The sequence below is a fragment of the Budorcas taxicolor genome, chromosome 5, assembly GCF_023091745.1.
Source record: "Budorcas taxicolor isolate Tak-1 chromosome 5, Takin1.1, whole genome shotgun sequence".
NCBI lineage: Eukaryota > Metazoa > Chordata > Mammalia > Artiodactyla > Bovidae > Budorcas > Budorcas taxicolor.
This window is the reverse complement of record NC_068914.1, coordinates 102,441,028-102,454,032: the sequence shown is the minus strand read 5'-3', so window position 1 is coordinate 102,454,032 and position 13,005 is coordinate 102,441,028. Positions and strand designations below refer to the sequence as shown.

General features: G+C 36.2%; 1 protein-coding gene across 1 annotated transcript; it reads left to right on the top strand.

Annotated features, from left to right (window-relative positions):
- The first annotated feature begins 11,799 nt into the window (after positions 1 to 11,799).
- LOC128047801 (olfactory receptor 6C2-like) lies at positions 11,800 to 12,735 on the top strand. The gene has a single exon (XM_052640177.1). It carries the CDS (start codon positions 11,800 to 11,802, stop codon positions 12,733 to 12,735), a length of 936 nt encoding a protein of 311 aa, XP_052496137.1.
- The last annotated feature ends 270 nt before the right edge of the window (positions 12,736 to 13,005 follow it).

Genomic DNA, 13,005 nt, shown 5'->3' with positions numbered 1-13,005 from the left:
AGAAATGTTGAAACCAAGCATAGAATATCAATTTAAAAAGAGCAATGGGCCTCAAGGTCACAATCTTCGTTTATGAACTATTGAATCCTAGTATATTGTCTGTTCATATTAACAGGCTCGTACCACTGTTATTACTGAATCTTGGACCTAAAATCATCTTTTCAATGCTTGATGAAATAAACAACTTGAGTTATTTCAACTTTTGTTGAAAATAAACTTTCTCCAAGATGACATCTCATATCAAGAGAAGGTAAAGGAGCTTACTGAAATTCTAACTTGGTTCTGATCAATAAAAGAACTATTAAATGTTACCTGGAAAAAAAATGGAATTCTTGAACTGATAAGAAAATAATGGAGTAATAGTATCCATTGTGTTTCTTAAGCCAAACAGCCAAAATGCATTTATATAATTGTAGTTACTCTTCTCAAGAAGGAATTAATTATTCAACATAAAAATGAGTTCATTTGAGCAAAAAAGGAATAAATTTTAACCATGGAAAGGAAAATATATGACTTTAGACACCTGGAAATCCACACTGACCTTGTAAAAGAAACTTTAAAACCCAAAGACTTGAAGGTTAGATTCATTTAGTTCAATTCAGTTCAGTTCAGTTGAGTCGCTCAGTCATGTCCGACTCTTTGCGACCTGATGAATCGCAGCACGCCAGGCCTCCCTGTCCATCACCAACTCCTGGAGTTCACTCAGACTCACGTCCACCGAGTCAGTGATGCCATCCAACCATCTCAACCTCTGCGTCCCCTTCTTTTCCTGCCCCCAATCCCTCCCAGCATCAGAGTCTCTTCCAATGAGTCAACTCTTCTCATGAGGTGGCCAAAGTACTAGAGTTTCAGCTTTAGCATCATTCCTTCCAAAGAAATCCCAGGGCTGATCTCCTTCAGAATGGACTGGTTGGATCTCCTTGCAGTCCAAGGGACTCTCAAGAGTCTTCTCCAACACCACAGTTCAAATGCATCAATTCCTCGGTGCTCTGCCTTCTTCACAGTCCAACTCTCACATCCATACGTGACTACTGGAAAAACCATAGCCTTGACTAGACGGACCTTATTTGGCAAAGTAATATCTCTGCTTTTCAATATGCTCTCTAGGTTGGTCATAACTTTTCTTCCAAGGAGTAAGCGTCTTTTAATTTCATGGCTGCAGTCACCATCTGCAGTGATTTTGGAGCCCAAAAATTTAAAGTCTGACACTGTTTCCACTGCTTCCCCATCTATTTCCCATGAAGTGATGGGACCAGATGCCATGATCTTCGTTTTCTGAATGTTGAGCTTTAAGCCAACTTTTTCACTCTACTCTTCACTTTTATCAAGAGGCTTTTTAGTTCCTCTTCAGTTTCTGCCATAAGGGTGGTGTCATCTGCATATCTGAGGTTATTGATATATTTCTCCTGGCAATCCTGATTCCAACTTGTGTTTCTTCCAGTCCAGCGTTTCTCATGATGTACTCTGCATATAAGTTAAATAAGCAGGGTGACAATGTACAGCTTTGACATGCTCCTTTTCCTATTTGAAACCAGTCTGTTGTTCCATGTCCAGTTCTAACTGCTGCTTCCTGACCTGCATACAGATTTCTCAAGAGGAAGGTCAGGTGGTCTGTTACTCCCATCTCTTTCAGAATTTTCCACAGTTTATTGTGATCCACACAGTCAAAGGCTTTGGCATAGTCAATAAAGCAGAAATAGATGTTTTTCTGGAACTCTCTTGCTTTTTCCATGATCCAGCAGATGTTGGCAATCTGATCTCTGGTTCCTCTGCCTTTTCTAAAACCAGCTTGAACATCAGGAAGTTCACGATTCACCTATTGCCTAAGCCTGGCTTGGATAATTTTGAGCAGTACTCTATTAGCATGTGAGATGAATGCAATTCTGCAGTAGTTTGAGCATTCCTTGGCATTGCCTTTCTTTGGGATTGGAATGAAAACTGACCTTTTCCAGTCCTGTGGCCACTGCTGAGTTTTCCAAATGTGCTGGCATATTGAGTGCAGCACTTTCATAGCATCATCTTTCAGGATTTGAAATAGCTCAACTGGAATTCCATCACCTCCACTAGCTTTGTTCCTAGTGATGCTTTCTAAGGCCCACTTGACTTCACATTCCAAGATGTCTGGCTCTAGATGAGTGACCACACCATCCTGATTATCCGGGTCATGAAGATCTTTTTTGTACAGTTCTTCCGTGTATTCTTGCCACCTCTTCTTAATATCCTCTGCTTCTGTTAGGTCCAGACCATTTCTGTCCTTTATCGAGCCCATCTTTGCATGAAATGTTCCCTTGGTATCTCTAATTTTCTTGAAGAGATCTCTAGTCTTTCCCATTCTGTTCTTTTCCTCTATTTCTTTGCATTGATCGCTGAAGAAGGCTTTCTTATCTCTTCTCGCTATTCTTTGGAACTTTGCATTCAGATGCTTATATCTTTCCTTTTCTCCTTTGCTTTCCACCTCTCTTCTTTTCACAGCTATTTGTAAGGCCTCCCCAGACAGCCATTTTGCTTTTTTGCATTTCTTTTCCATGGGGATGGTCTTGATCCCTGTCTCCTATACAATGTCACGAACCTCATTCATTGGATTCACTCTAAAGTGAAAACCTTTCTGTTAATTCTAAAGCACAACCTCCCTGTTAATTCATCACCCTGGTGGCCAAGATCAGATAAAATCTGCTGACATAATAAAACAAGTTAGTGCTGAAATATATAATACAATGCAAGTCTTACATATAGTAAATTAGATGAACAGGAGCAAGCAAATCTCAGCAAATTAAAACTCTAAATATCAAGAAAATTAAGCTAGCAAAATACTAAGATCCGCTGGGTTATAGACAAGGAATCCACTATAAGGCATAATTGTTTTTCTCAATGATTATCTTTAACATTGCAAAAGCATAAGTATGATCTTCACTAATATTTTACAAAGATGTGCTCCTACAAGTATAGTGTGAAAATATCTCTTTCAGACCCTTCTTTCAATTTTTTTTTTATTTTGATATCTGTCCAGAAGTAAGACTGCTTGATCATTGGTGTGTGTGTGAGTGCTAAGTCACTTCAGTCCTGTCTGACTCTTTGCGACCCTGTGCACTGTCGTCCACCAGGCTCCTCTGTCCCTGAAAGATTCTCCAAGAATACCAGAGTGGTTTGCTGTGCCCTCCCTGCAGGCGATCTTCCTGATCTATGGATAGAACCCACCTCTCACATCTCGCGCATTGGCCAGGCAGGTTCTTTACCACTAATGCCACCTTCAAAGCCCACTTGACCATATGGTAGTCTCATTTTCTTTTTGAGAAATCTTAATACTCTTTTCCCAAGAGGCTTCACCATTTCTACAATCCCATCAACTGTGTGTAAATGTCCTGTTTCTTTGTGTCCTTGCCAACACATGTTATTTTATGATTTTTTGAAAACTATCCATCCTAATAGGTGTGAGGTTACACATAATTATGTTTTTTATCTATATTTCTATGTTGGTTGGTCATGTTGAACATCTTTTTATTTGCTTGTTGACCATTCATATATTACCTTTGAAGAAATATCTATTCAAGTCATTTTTACCCATTTTTGTCCTTTTGTTGTAGTTAAGTTGTAGGAATTCTTTATGCATTCTGAATATCAACCTCTTATTAGGTATACGGTTTGCAAATATTTTTAAATATTTGTTCCTAATATATTTCTGCATTAATTTTGATTTTTTACAAATATTGCATTAAAGTATGAATTTATGATGATAATCAGTTTTCTGGCACCCACTCATCAAATTTGTGCCCAAAGTGAGTACCTTGCTTCCTACACTATAGTACCTTCTGTGATAACAGAACACTCTTTCCTAACACTCTGATATGGTTGTATCTTTAACCTATGGGTTTTAAGAAAAGAAAACTAGAAGTAACTAAACTTCAGAGAACAGGGTAACACCATTTGTTTTGGCAATTCTCTCTCCTTTTCCAAGAAACAGCCTGCCCAGTAATAACCATGAACTCTTCATTCTCTGGGATAAGTGGCTGAGTTCAGGTTTTGCCCTTTAAAAATCTGAGACAGGAATAAGGAATAAGTCATTAATGGGAATAACATAAAGGTCAAACAGTGAGTTCAGACTGAAAAAAATCTAATTTCTATTTCTTATCTTATTAAAATCGAAAACAAATTGAGACCATCCTTGTAAATTCCCTAAGCAGACAAAGCTAATTTGGGTTTTTTGTTGTTTATGCCTTTGGAAATCATAAGTAAAACTTATAAAAAACTTTTTCCCAAAGTTGATATAAGGTCATCACTAACCAACTTCCCACTATTTAAGAAAAGTCTAATATTATAAATAATCACTGTAAAGAATAAACAGTCACTTTCTTCTTAATATATAGGCTGCTTTAAAACAATATACTCTTTTTTTAAATTTATTTATTTATTTATTTTTGGTTGCGCTGAGTCTTTATTGCTACATGTGAGCTTTCTCTAATTGTGGCAAGTGGGGGCTACTCTCTAGTTATGAGGATTGGGCTTCTCACCGCAGTGGCTTCTCCTATTACAGAGCACGGGCTCTAGGACCCATGGGCTCAGTAGTTGTGATACATGCGCTTAGTTGTCCTACAGCATGTGAAATCTTCCTGGACCTGGGATTGATCCTGCATCCCCTGCATTGGTAGGCAGACTCTTCACCACTGGACCACTGGGGATGGGCCACGATACACTCTAGAGTCTCATTGCATGTCTGGTTTGAGGACTTTCAATTCAGAAACTGTCTTTGTGGTATAGACACCATAAACTTTTACTAATTACTGTTTCAATGTTTTATTGGTTTTATTCTGTTATTTCTGAACTTTTGACAATCTCAACTTCTTTGTCACCAAGGTTTATTTCACCCCCAAATTATGCAACTAATCAAATGCTGAAAATTTACAAAAAAAAAAAAAAAAGAGAGAGAAGGTCTCCCTAGTTGGATGATGGGGCATAAAACTATTGTATTTGGATACTTCAACTCTTCTGTTAACATTTAACACTGAAGACAATCTTAAAATCTAAATACAATCAACTAGTAGTATGCAAATGAAGGAAAATACAAATTTCTCTCTTCCTACCTTTCTAACTTTGCCCATTTTCCTTGAGAAGCATCTCATTCAAATGCACTTGAAGTGTTCTCCTTAGCTTCTGCATCTTATTTAACATTCATTGAGACACAATATCTTATTTTCTTTGTTTTTCTCTGTGCTTTCAGCCTTATTTTTATTTTTCTAACTTGCACATACTTGATAGACCCAATATCTGAGGAGATGACTATCTCAGCACTCCTATAAACTACTGCCTTCCATAAAAAGACTGTGAGATTTTATATGGTAGCTTAACAGCATCTTCAGATCTGCTTTCTTCTGAACCTCATGTTCTGTGCATCTTTACATGAGATTTTCACTTCTTGGTTGCTACACAGCTGCAGAACCTTCAACCACATGTTCAATACAGGTTAAAAGAAGTAGGAAAGTCAAGCTTCCTTACTATATTAAAAGTCTATAAATTGTATCTAAAAAGGGTTTCTCTCACTTCACCAGTGATGTTTGCTTTAAACTATAACTGGTTGCATATAGTCACCTCTATCCATATAAGAATATATGCAAGCTTACTCAGAGAAGGCAGTGACACCCCACTCCAATACTCTTGCCTGGAAAATCCCATGGATGGAGGAGCCTGGTAGGCTGCAGTCCATGGGGTCGCGAAGAGTTGTACACGACTGAATGACTTCACTTTCACTTTTCACTTTCATGCATTGGAGAAGGAAATGGCAACCCACTCCAGTATTCTTGCCTGGAGAATCCCAGAGACGGGGGAGCCTGGTGGGTTGCCATCTATGGGGTCATACAGAGTCGGACACAACTGAAGTAACTTAGCAACAGCAGCAGCAGCAGCAAGCTTACTAAAGGGTCTGACTAAATTTTTTGAGGTCTGTTGTCAGCTTTTGAGTCTCACTTCAGTTGCAGGAAGGTGGACCCCTTCCAGGGCCCGAAACTGGGCTCTTGTCTAACACTCGGAAGTGAATTGTCCAAGGACACACTTGTGCTGACAAAGCAAGAGATTTTATTGGGAAAGGACACCCAGGTGGAGAGCAGTAGGGTAAGGAAACCCAGGAGAACTGCTCTGCAGCGTGGCTGGCAATGTCCGGTTTTATGGTGATGGGATTAGTTTCGGGGTGGCCTTTGACCAATCATTCTAACTCAGAGTCTTTCCTGGTGGTGTACGCATCACTCAGCAAGATGGATGCTAGTGAGAAAGATTCTGGGAAGTGGAAGGACACGCAATGTCTCCTTTAGACCTTTCCCAAACTCTTCCGGTTGGTGGTGGCTTATTAGTTCCGTATTCCTTATCAGGATCTCCTGTCATAAAACAACTCATGCAAATGGTTACTATGGTGCCTGGCCAGGGTGGGCAGTTTCAATCAGTGTGCTTCCCCTAATACTTCTCTGTCTTCTGCTCGTACATGCCTGCGTGCTGTCATTTCAGTCATGTCTGACTCTGTGCAACCCTATGGACTGTAGCTTGCCAGGCTCCTCCATCCATGGGTTTCTCCAGGCAAGAATACTGAAGTGGGTTGCCATGCCTTCCTCCAAGGGATTGTCCAGACTCAGGGATCAAATCCAGGTCTCATACATCTCCTGCATTGACTGTCAGGATCTTCACCACTAGCGCCACCTGGAAAGCCCCTCCTTCTGCTCATATTGGGTAAACTGATAAGAAAGCTCAAGCATTCATTTCTTTGGCTCTGGCAGGATGTTGAGACCACATGCAGGTAATTTCACCCCATCCCTACCGTTTCACCACTGTAGAACCAAGCCAGTCTTCTTTTCCTGTTCTCTCATGCCATTTTCAGACCAGCTTGAAAAGCAGAGAATTTCTGCTCTTCTCAGAGAACTTCATTATCTGAATAATTAACCTTACAAACCCTTTTCGTGTGTGACATACATTTAATTAGAGTCAATGAAATCTAATAGAAAGTTTAGAATGGACTTTTGGACTCTGAGGGAAAGGGAGAGGGTGGGATGATCTGGGAGAATGGCATTGAAACATGTATACTATCATGTAAGAAACGAATCGCCAGTCTATGTTCAATATAGGATACAGGATGCTTGGGGCTGGTGCACAGGGATGATCCAGAGAGATGATATGGGGTGGGAGGTGGGAGGGGGGTTCAGGATGGGGAACTCATGTACACCCGTGGCTGATTCATGTCAATGTATGGCAAAACCAATACAGTATTATAAAGCAAAATAAAGTAAAAATAAATTTTTTAAAAAAAGAAATCTAATAGAAAACTTACAGACAATAAGAACATTTAGTTATTTGGGATGAAGAAAGGATAAATGGAAGTGAAAAGTCAGTTGACTACATTTTAGCAGCAATAAGCCCCTTCATCAAAGCAATCAATATAACTGCTAAAGAATAGATTCTATTCTGAATTCAAGGTGTCACAAAATAAAATATTAATTTGCCCACTCAATAGATAAATTTAACACAATTCCAGTTAGAATCAACTTTTTAAAAAATTTTGATTGTACAAATTATCTCAGTATGAAGTAGTTAAATCTCATGAATAACACATAAGTGGAAAATGAATATTAGTGAATAGATGCTTACTTTAAATAATATCAAAACATAGTGTAGATCAGTGAAATCAAATTAGTATCGTACTTGCTTTAAAAAAGATAAAATGTTCAATAGAACATTTGAGATCACAAAAGTATACACTAAAAAGTAGCCTTTATTTTTATATAAAGTTTTACTTTACTTGTTATATAAAAGTTGGATATTTTCAGTTCATTAAGAAAATCATTGTTTATATAACAATTGCTTCAGACACAAAAAAATCTCAAAATGAAAATTTTTATTTTTTATTCACACAAATCAGTTACATTTAAATGATTTAAAATTTTAACTATAAAAATAAGCCATAAAAATAAGCCAAAACAAAACAATGGTAACTGTTTCAGGTAGTGAATGCTAGTGAGCTTTCATTGTGGTGGCTATTTCTCAACATACATTTATAAGAAGCTATCAAATTTTATACTTTATATATACATATATTCTCATTCATACCTCAGTAAAGGTGAAAAAATATATTTTAGAAAAATAAAAAATAAATACATGCTATGACTGCATTCAAAAATATTTTAGAAAATTCAGACTAATCTATAATGATAGAGATGGATGGATGATTGACTGTGAGTAGCAGAAGCAATAAGCATAGGCAGGAAAGTGATTAAACAGGAGCACAAGGAAACTTTGGAAAATGAAGGATTAGTTTGATGGGGTGACACTTAGGAGTACACATATGTCAAAATATCAAATTGCACACCTTAAGTAGTGCAGTTTATTGTATGTCAATTATATCTCATAATGTACTTAAAAACTAAAGAGCAAAAAATATTTGATAGATGACTATATAAAATGAACTATATGACAAAAATTAGTATCAAAACTTAAAGACTTAAAATCTTGAAATACATATATAAGAAATGTAAAAGAACCAGACATGAATAGGTATACAAAAACTAACCAAATCTAATTATAGTGCAAATGTTTGATATAACTGATCTTATGATTTCTATGAAGTGAAGTGAAGTGAAAGTCATTCAGTCATCTCCAATTCTTTGTAACCCCATGGACTATACAGTCCATGAAATTCTCCAGGCCATAATACTGGAGTGAGTAGCCTTTCCCTTCTCCAGGGGATCTCCCTAACAGAGGGATCGAACCTAGGTCTCCCACATTCTTTACCAGGTGGATTCTTTACCAGCTGAGCCACAATATTATATAAATTTTCTAAAACTGAAATCATATTTTTATTGATAAATTTCACTTCTATAAATTATTCTCACACATTAAAATATATTTGTATGAGCATCCTTTTGATAGAATAAATGGCAACCTTGGACAATAAAAATAATTCTATACTTAGTTCAGGTTTTGTTTTTAAACTGGCCAAAATTATCATTGAGGCAATGTTATTTTGGGAAAAAGAAATTGATTCTCTGTGATAAACAATGTTTAAATATATAAAAGTGTATGTTACTATTTTCATGAAATATACATAACAAAATTGACCATTTTGATCATTTTTGTGTCATTAAATACATTCATATTGCTGTGCATACGTGTGTTCATATTGCTGTGCACACATGTGTTGTGCTCAGTTGCTCAGTCTTGTTTGTCTCTGCGATCCTGTGAACTGTAGCTCATCAGGCTCCTCTGTCCATGGGATTTTCCAGGCAAGAATACTGGAGTAGGTTGCCATTTCCTTCTCTAGGGGATCTTCCCCACCCAGAGACTGAACCCGCATCTCCTACATCTCCTTCACTGCAGGAGGATTCTTTACCACTGGGCCACCTAGGAAGCCCATATTGTTGTACAACCATAAAAACATGTTTTGTATCCAATTACAAGATATGGTGGCAAATTTTTATGTATTCACAAATACTATAACATAGTCTGTGCTGAGATGGAAATATCTGGAAGGATAAGATCTGTAATGTAAATGCTAGACTTGTGTAATTTTATAAACTTTTCCTTTCTCTTATCTGATGGGAATTGTCCAATAATAAAATATTCATATAATTAAGAATTTTATTCATATAACTTTCAAGATGGCTTGTGATATGTGAAAGAACTTTTTAATGATTTATGTAATTTAAATGATACCATTGTCCTCCTGACCTGTGTCAAACGCTGCTGTAACATCCTCCTGTCTCCAAAGACACAGTCCCCACTGAAGCCTGTGTTGTGTTTTTGCCAAACTTCATTACTCAGATTAAATAATGACTCTTGATCGTAGGTCAGCAAGGACCATTTGTTTTTGTCACTTCGTGGTATTTTCTGCAAATTAAAAATAAAGTGACATTTGACACTGACTGTAAAAGCATTTCTCTCTGTCCTGCTGATTTAACACATGTCTCCTCTAGCAGTTAAGAGAATTCCTCAGCTCTTATTGTAATTTATTTTTGTTTCAATCATGGAGATAGTAAGAAAATATTTTGACATTCATAATAGCACTAAGCTCATCATAAGAAAATCCTTCCAATTTGTTGGAGATGGTGAACAAAGGGAGCCCTATTCATTCCAAGACAAGCCAATTAATATGAAGACATAAACATCCTCATTAAAATATGACTATTAGCATTGTAATCTTAATTTTTCGATGTTTAAACAAGCACCAGAAGCTTTGATTTACCCACAGAAGAGTAAGTATGATAAAGTTTGTCTCTTGGATTGTAATTCCTTTCGTAGGATCTTGGTTATATTTTCCTCTGGAAACAAAAGTATTTCAGTAGTAATTTCTATTTTTAATGTATTTTTTTGAGATGCCAGTTTTTAGAATTAATTTCCCTTGTGTGGATAAATTTCATTTCCTGGAAGGTGTATGTCATATGTAAAAAACTCTGTATCAAATTTAGTGTAAGAAATGTTCAGGATAACTTTGGATAGATACATCTCAAATAAAAAGTGTTTTCCGGTATATAGAAGTATTTAAGCATGCCCTTTCATTCCTCTTTACATACCCCAAAAAATGACATAATTACTAAAATGACACATCTCATTACGTAGCCCTGTGTCCATATTAAACATTTGTTTGAAAGAATAATCAGAAATCAGATACTAACATTTTATTGTCAATATGCTTACTAACTTCTATTATAAAATAGTCTTGTAAAAAAAAGTTAGATGTATTTCAAGAATTGCGTGATGGTCAAAGTTTGCAGGGCAGAGTAAAATTTCACAATGATGTACATATCACCTGAGAGATTATTATGAAAGATGAAAGGAAGGTGGATGGGTTGCAACTACATATGTATGTCTGTTTCTTCTACATATCAATTTGATATAAATACTTGACAGCTGTTGAATGGGAGAGTAAATTCCTTAAGAAGATTTTAACTTTCAAGTAAGCTGTAATCCTCGGTCAGTGATTTTACTCTATCAGAAACATTGGACGTGAGTAAGTAGTTACAATGAATCCTGACCAACCTCAGTAAGAAAAGAATACAATAAGTTAAACAATAAAGTAAATACACTTGTAAAACAAATGAACCAGGCAAAAAAAGGGTGAAATTTTTTCTATTTATTGATGTTAGACAATCTCAATATAAGAAACACTAATTGTATATTAGAAATATTTAAGTCTCTACTGGTGTAGTATCAATGAAGATTAATTCCTTGGCTGGAAGATGTAGAAGGGAAGATAAGGCGATTATCATATATATCAGCAGCAGGCTAACACGCATGTTCAGTAAAAGCAATGATGGAAAAAACAAAAAACGGGGACTATGTAGCAGTGGGTGATGCGCAAGCAGCAGGGCTTAGTTTATTTGTAAGAATTAAGCACACTTAACCTAAAAAGAAACTAGCATACAAAATTTTCTTTTGGAACAAAGACCTCAGATTTTTCTCTAGAGTCTATGAAGTAAACCCTACTTATTCTAGCACTGTTTTAAAAAAGATTCAAAGTGCCAAGAAAAGATACAAAATCAAGGATGCAATTTTCTGATTTCATTTCTGAATAAGGAAAAATCTTGAAAGTCATAAGATATTGTTGCAACCCATAAAAGTGTAGCTCCTCAGCATCAACTAAGTCACAATGGAAAATTTTAAACACATGATAGGCAAAATACACGTGTTTATATATATACATACATATATATATATAACACATTATATATATAGACTAAATGATTAAATGCATTAAATTTTAAATCAGTTAAAATAGTCTATAAGCAAATTTCTCTGAATATCACATACAGATTGGAGAGAAGTCAGAAGTCAGTGATGAGAAATGATACAGTAAGAAAATTCATTCTGCTGGGACTGACAGATGACCCTGAGCTGCAGGGTTTAATTTTTATCTTTCTATTCCTTACCTACACACTGAGTTTAACTGGAAACCTGACCATCATCACACTCACCTGTGTGGATTCCCACCTGAAAACGCCAATGTACTTTTTCTTGAAAAATTTCTCCTTCTTGGAGATCTCCTTCACATCATCTTGTATCCCCAGATACCTGTATAGCATAGCCACAGGTGACAGGGTCATTACCTATAATGCTTGTGCCCTTCAAGTATTTTTTACTGATCTATGTGGAGTAACAGAATTTTTTATGCTGGCCACCATGTCCTATGACCACTACTTGGCCATCTGCAAGCCATTGCACTACATGACCATCATGAGCAAAAGAGTTTGCAGAATTCTCATCATCTCTTGCTGGATGGCTGGTTTGTGTGTATTAATCCCACCACTTAGCCTGGGTTTAAATCTAAAATTTTGTGACTCTAACAAGATTGATCATTTTGGCTGTGATGCATTTCCTTTAGTGAAAATCTCATGCTCAGAAACATGGCTGATGGAACAGACGGTTATAATCTGTGCTGTGCTGACCCTAAATATGACTCTTACTTGTGTAGTTCTGTCATATGCTTGCATTGTGAAGACAATTTTGAGGTTCCCTTCTGCTCACCAAAGGAAAAAGTCCTTTTCAACCTGTTCTTCTCACATGATTGTGGTTTCTGTCACTTATGGCACATGCATTTTCATCTACATGAATCCTACAGCAAAGGAAGAAGTGGCCATTAAAAAAGTGGTTTCACTCCTCATTTTTTCTGTTTCACCTATGTTGAACCCATTTATTTATACCTTGAGAAACAACCAAGTTAAGAAAGCCTTTAAGGACTCAATCAAAAGAATTGCCTTGTTCTCATCTAAGTAAGAAAAAAATATTTTTAAAATATCATCTCAAAAGGATAGGTAGGAAACAGTTTTGAAGCTTATAATTTATTAATAGCAAAATACATATTATTACAATGAACATACATATATAGCAGATAAAATTTAATAAATATTCTTTTGCATCTGTTAAAAACTGTCAATAGAATGTATTATAAATAATGATTTAACTAAATAGAGCAATAATCTATAAAAGCATATGGATAATCAGGATAGTATAAGCAGGCATATGGGAACAGAGGTTTCACTATAG

Bases quoted from the DNA above. Each gene is read 5' to 3' on its own strand.
- LOC128047801 (XM_052640177.1), top strand. From the start codon at position 11,800: ATGAGAAATGATACAGTAAGAAAATTCATTCTGCTGGGACTGACAGAT.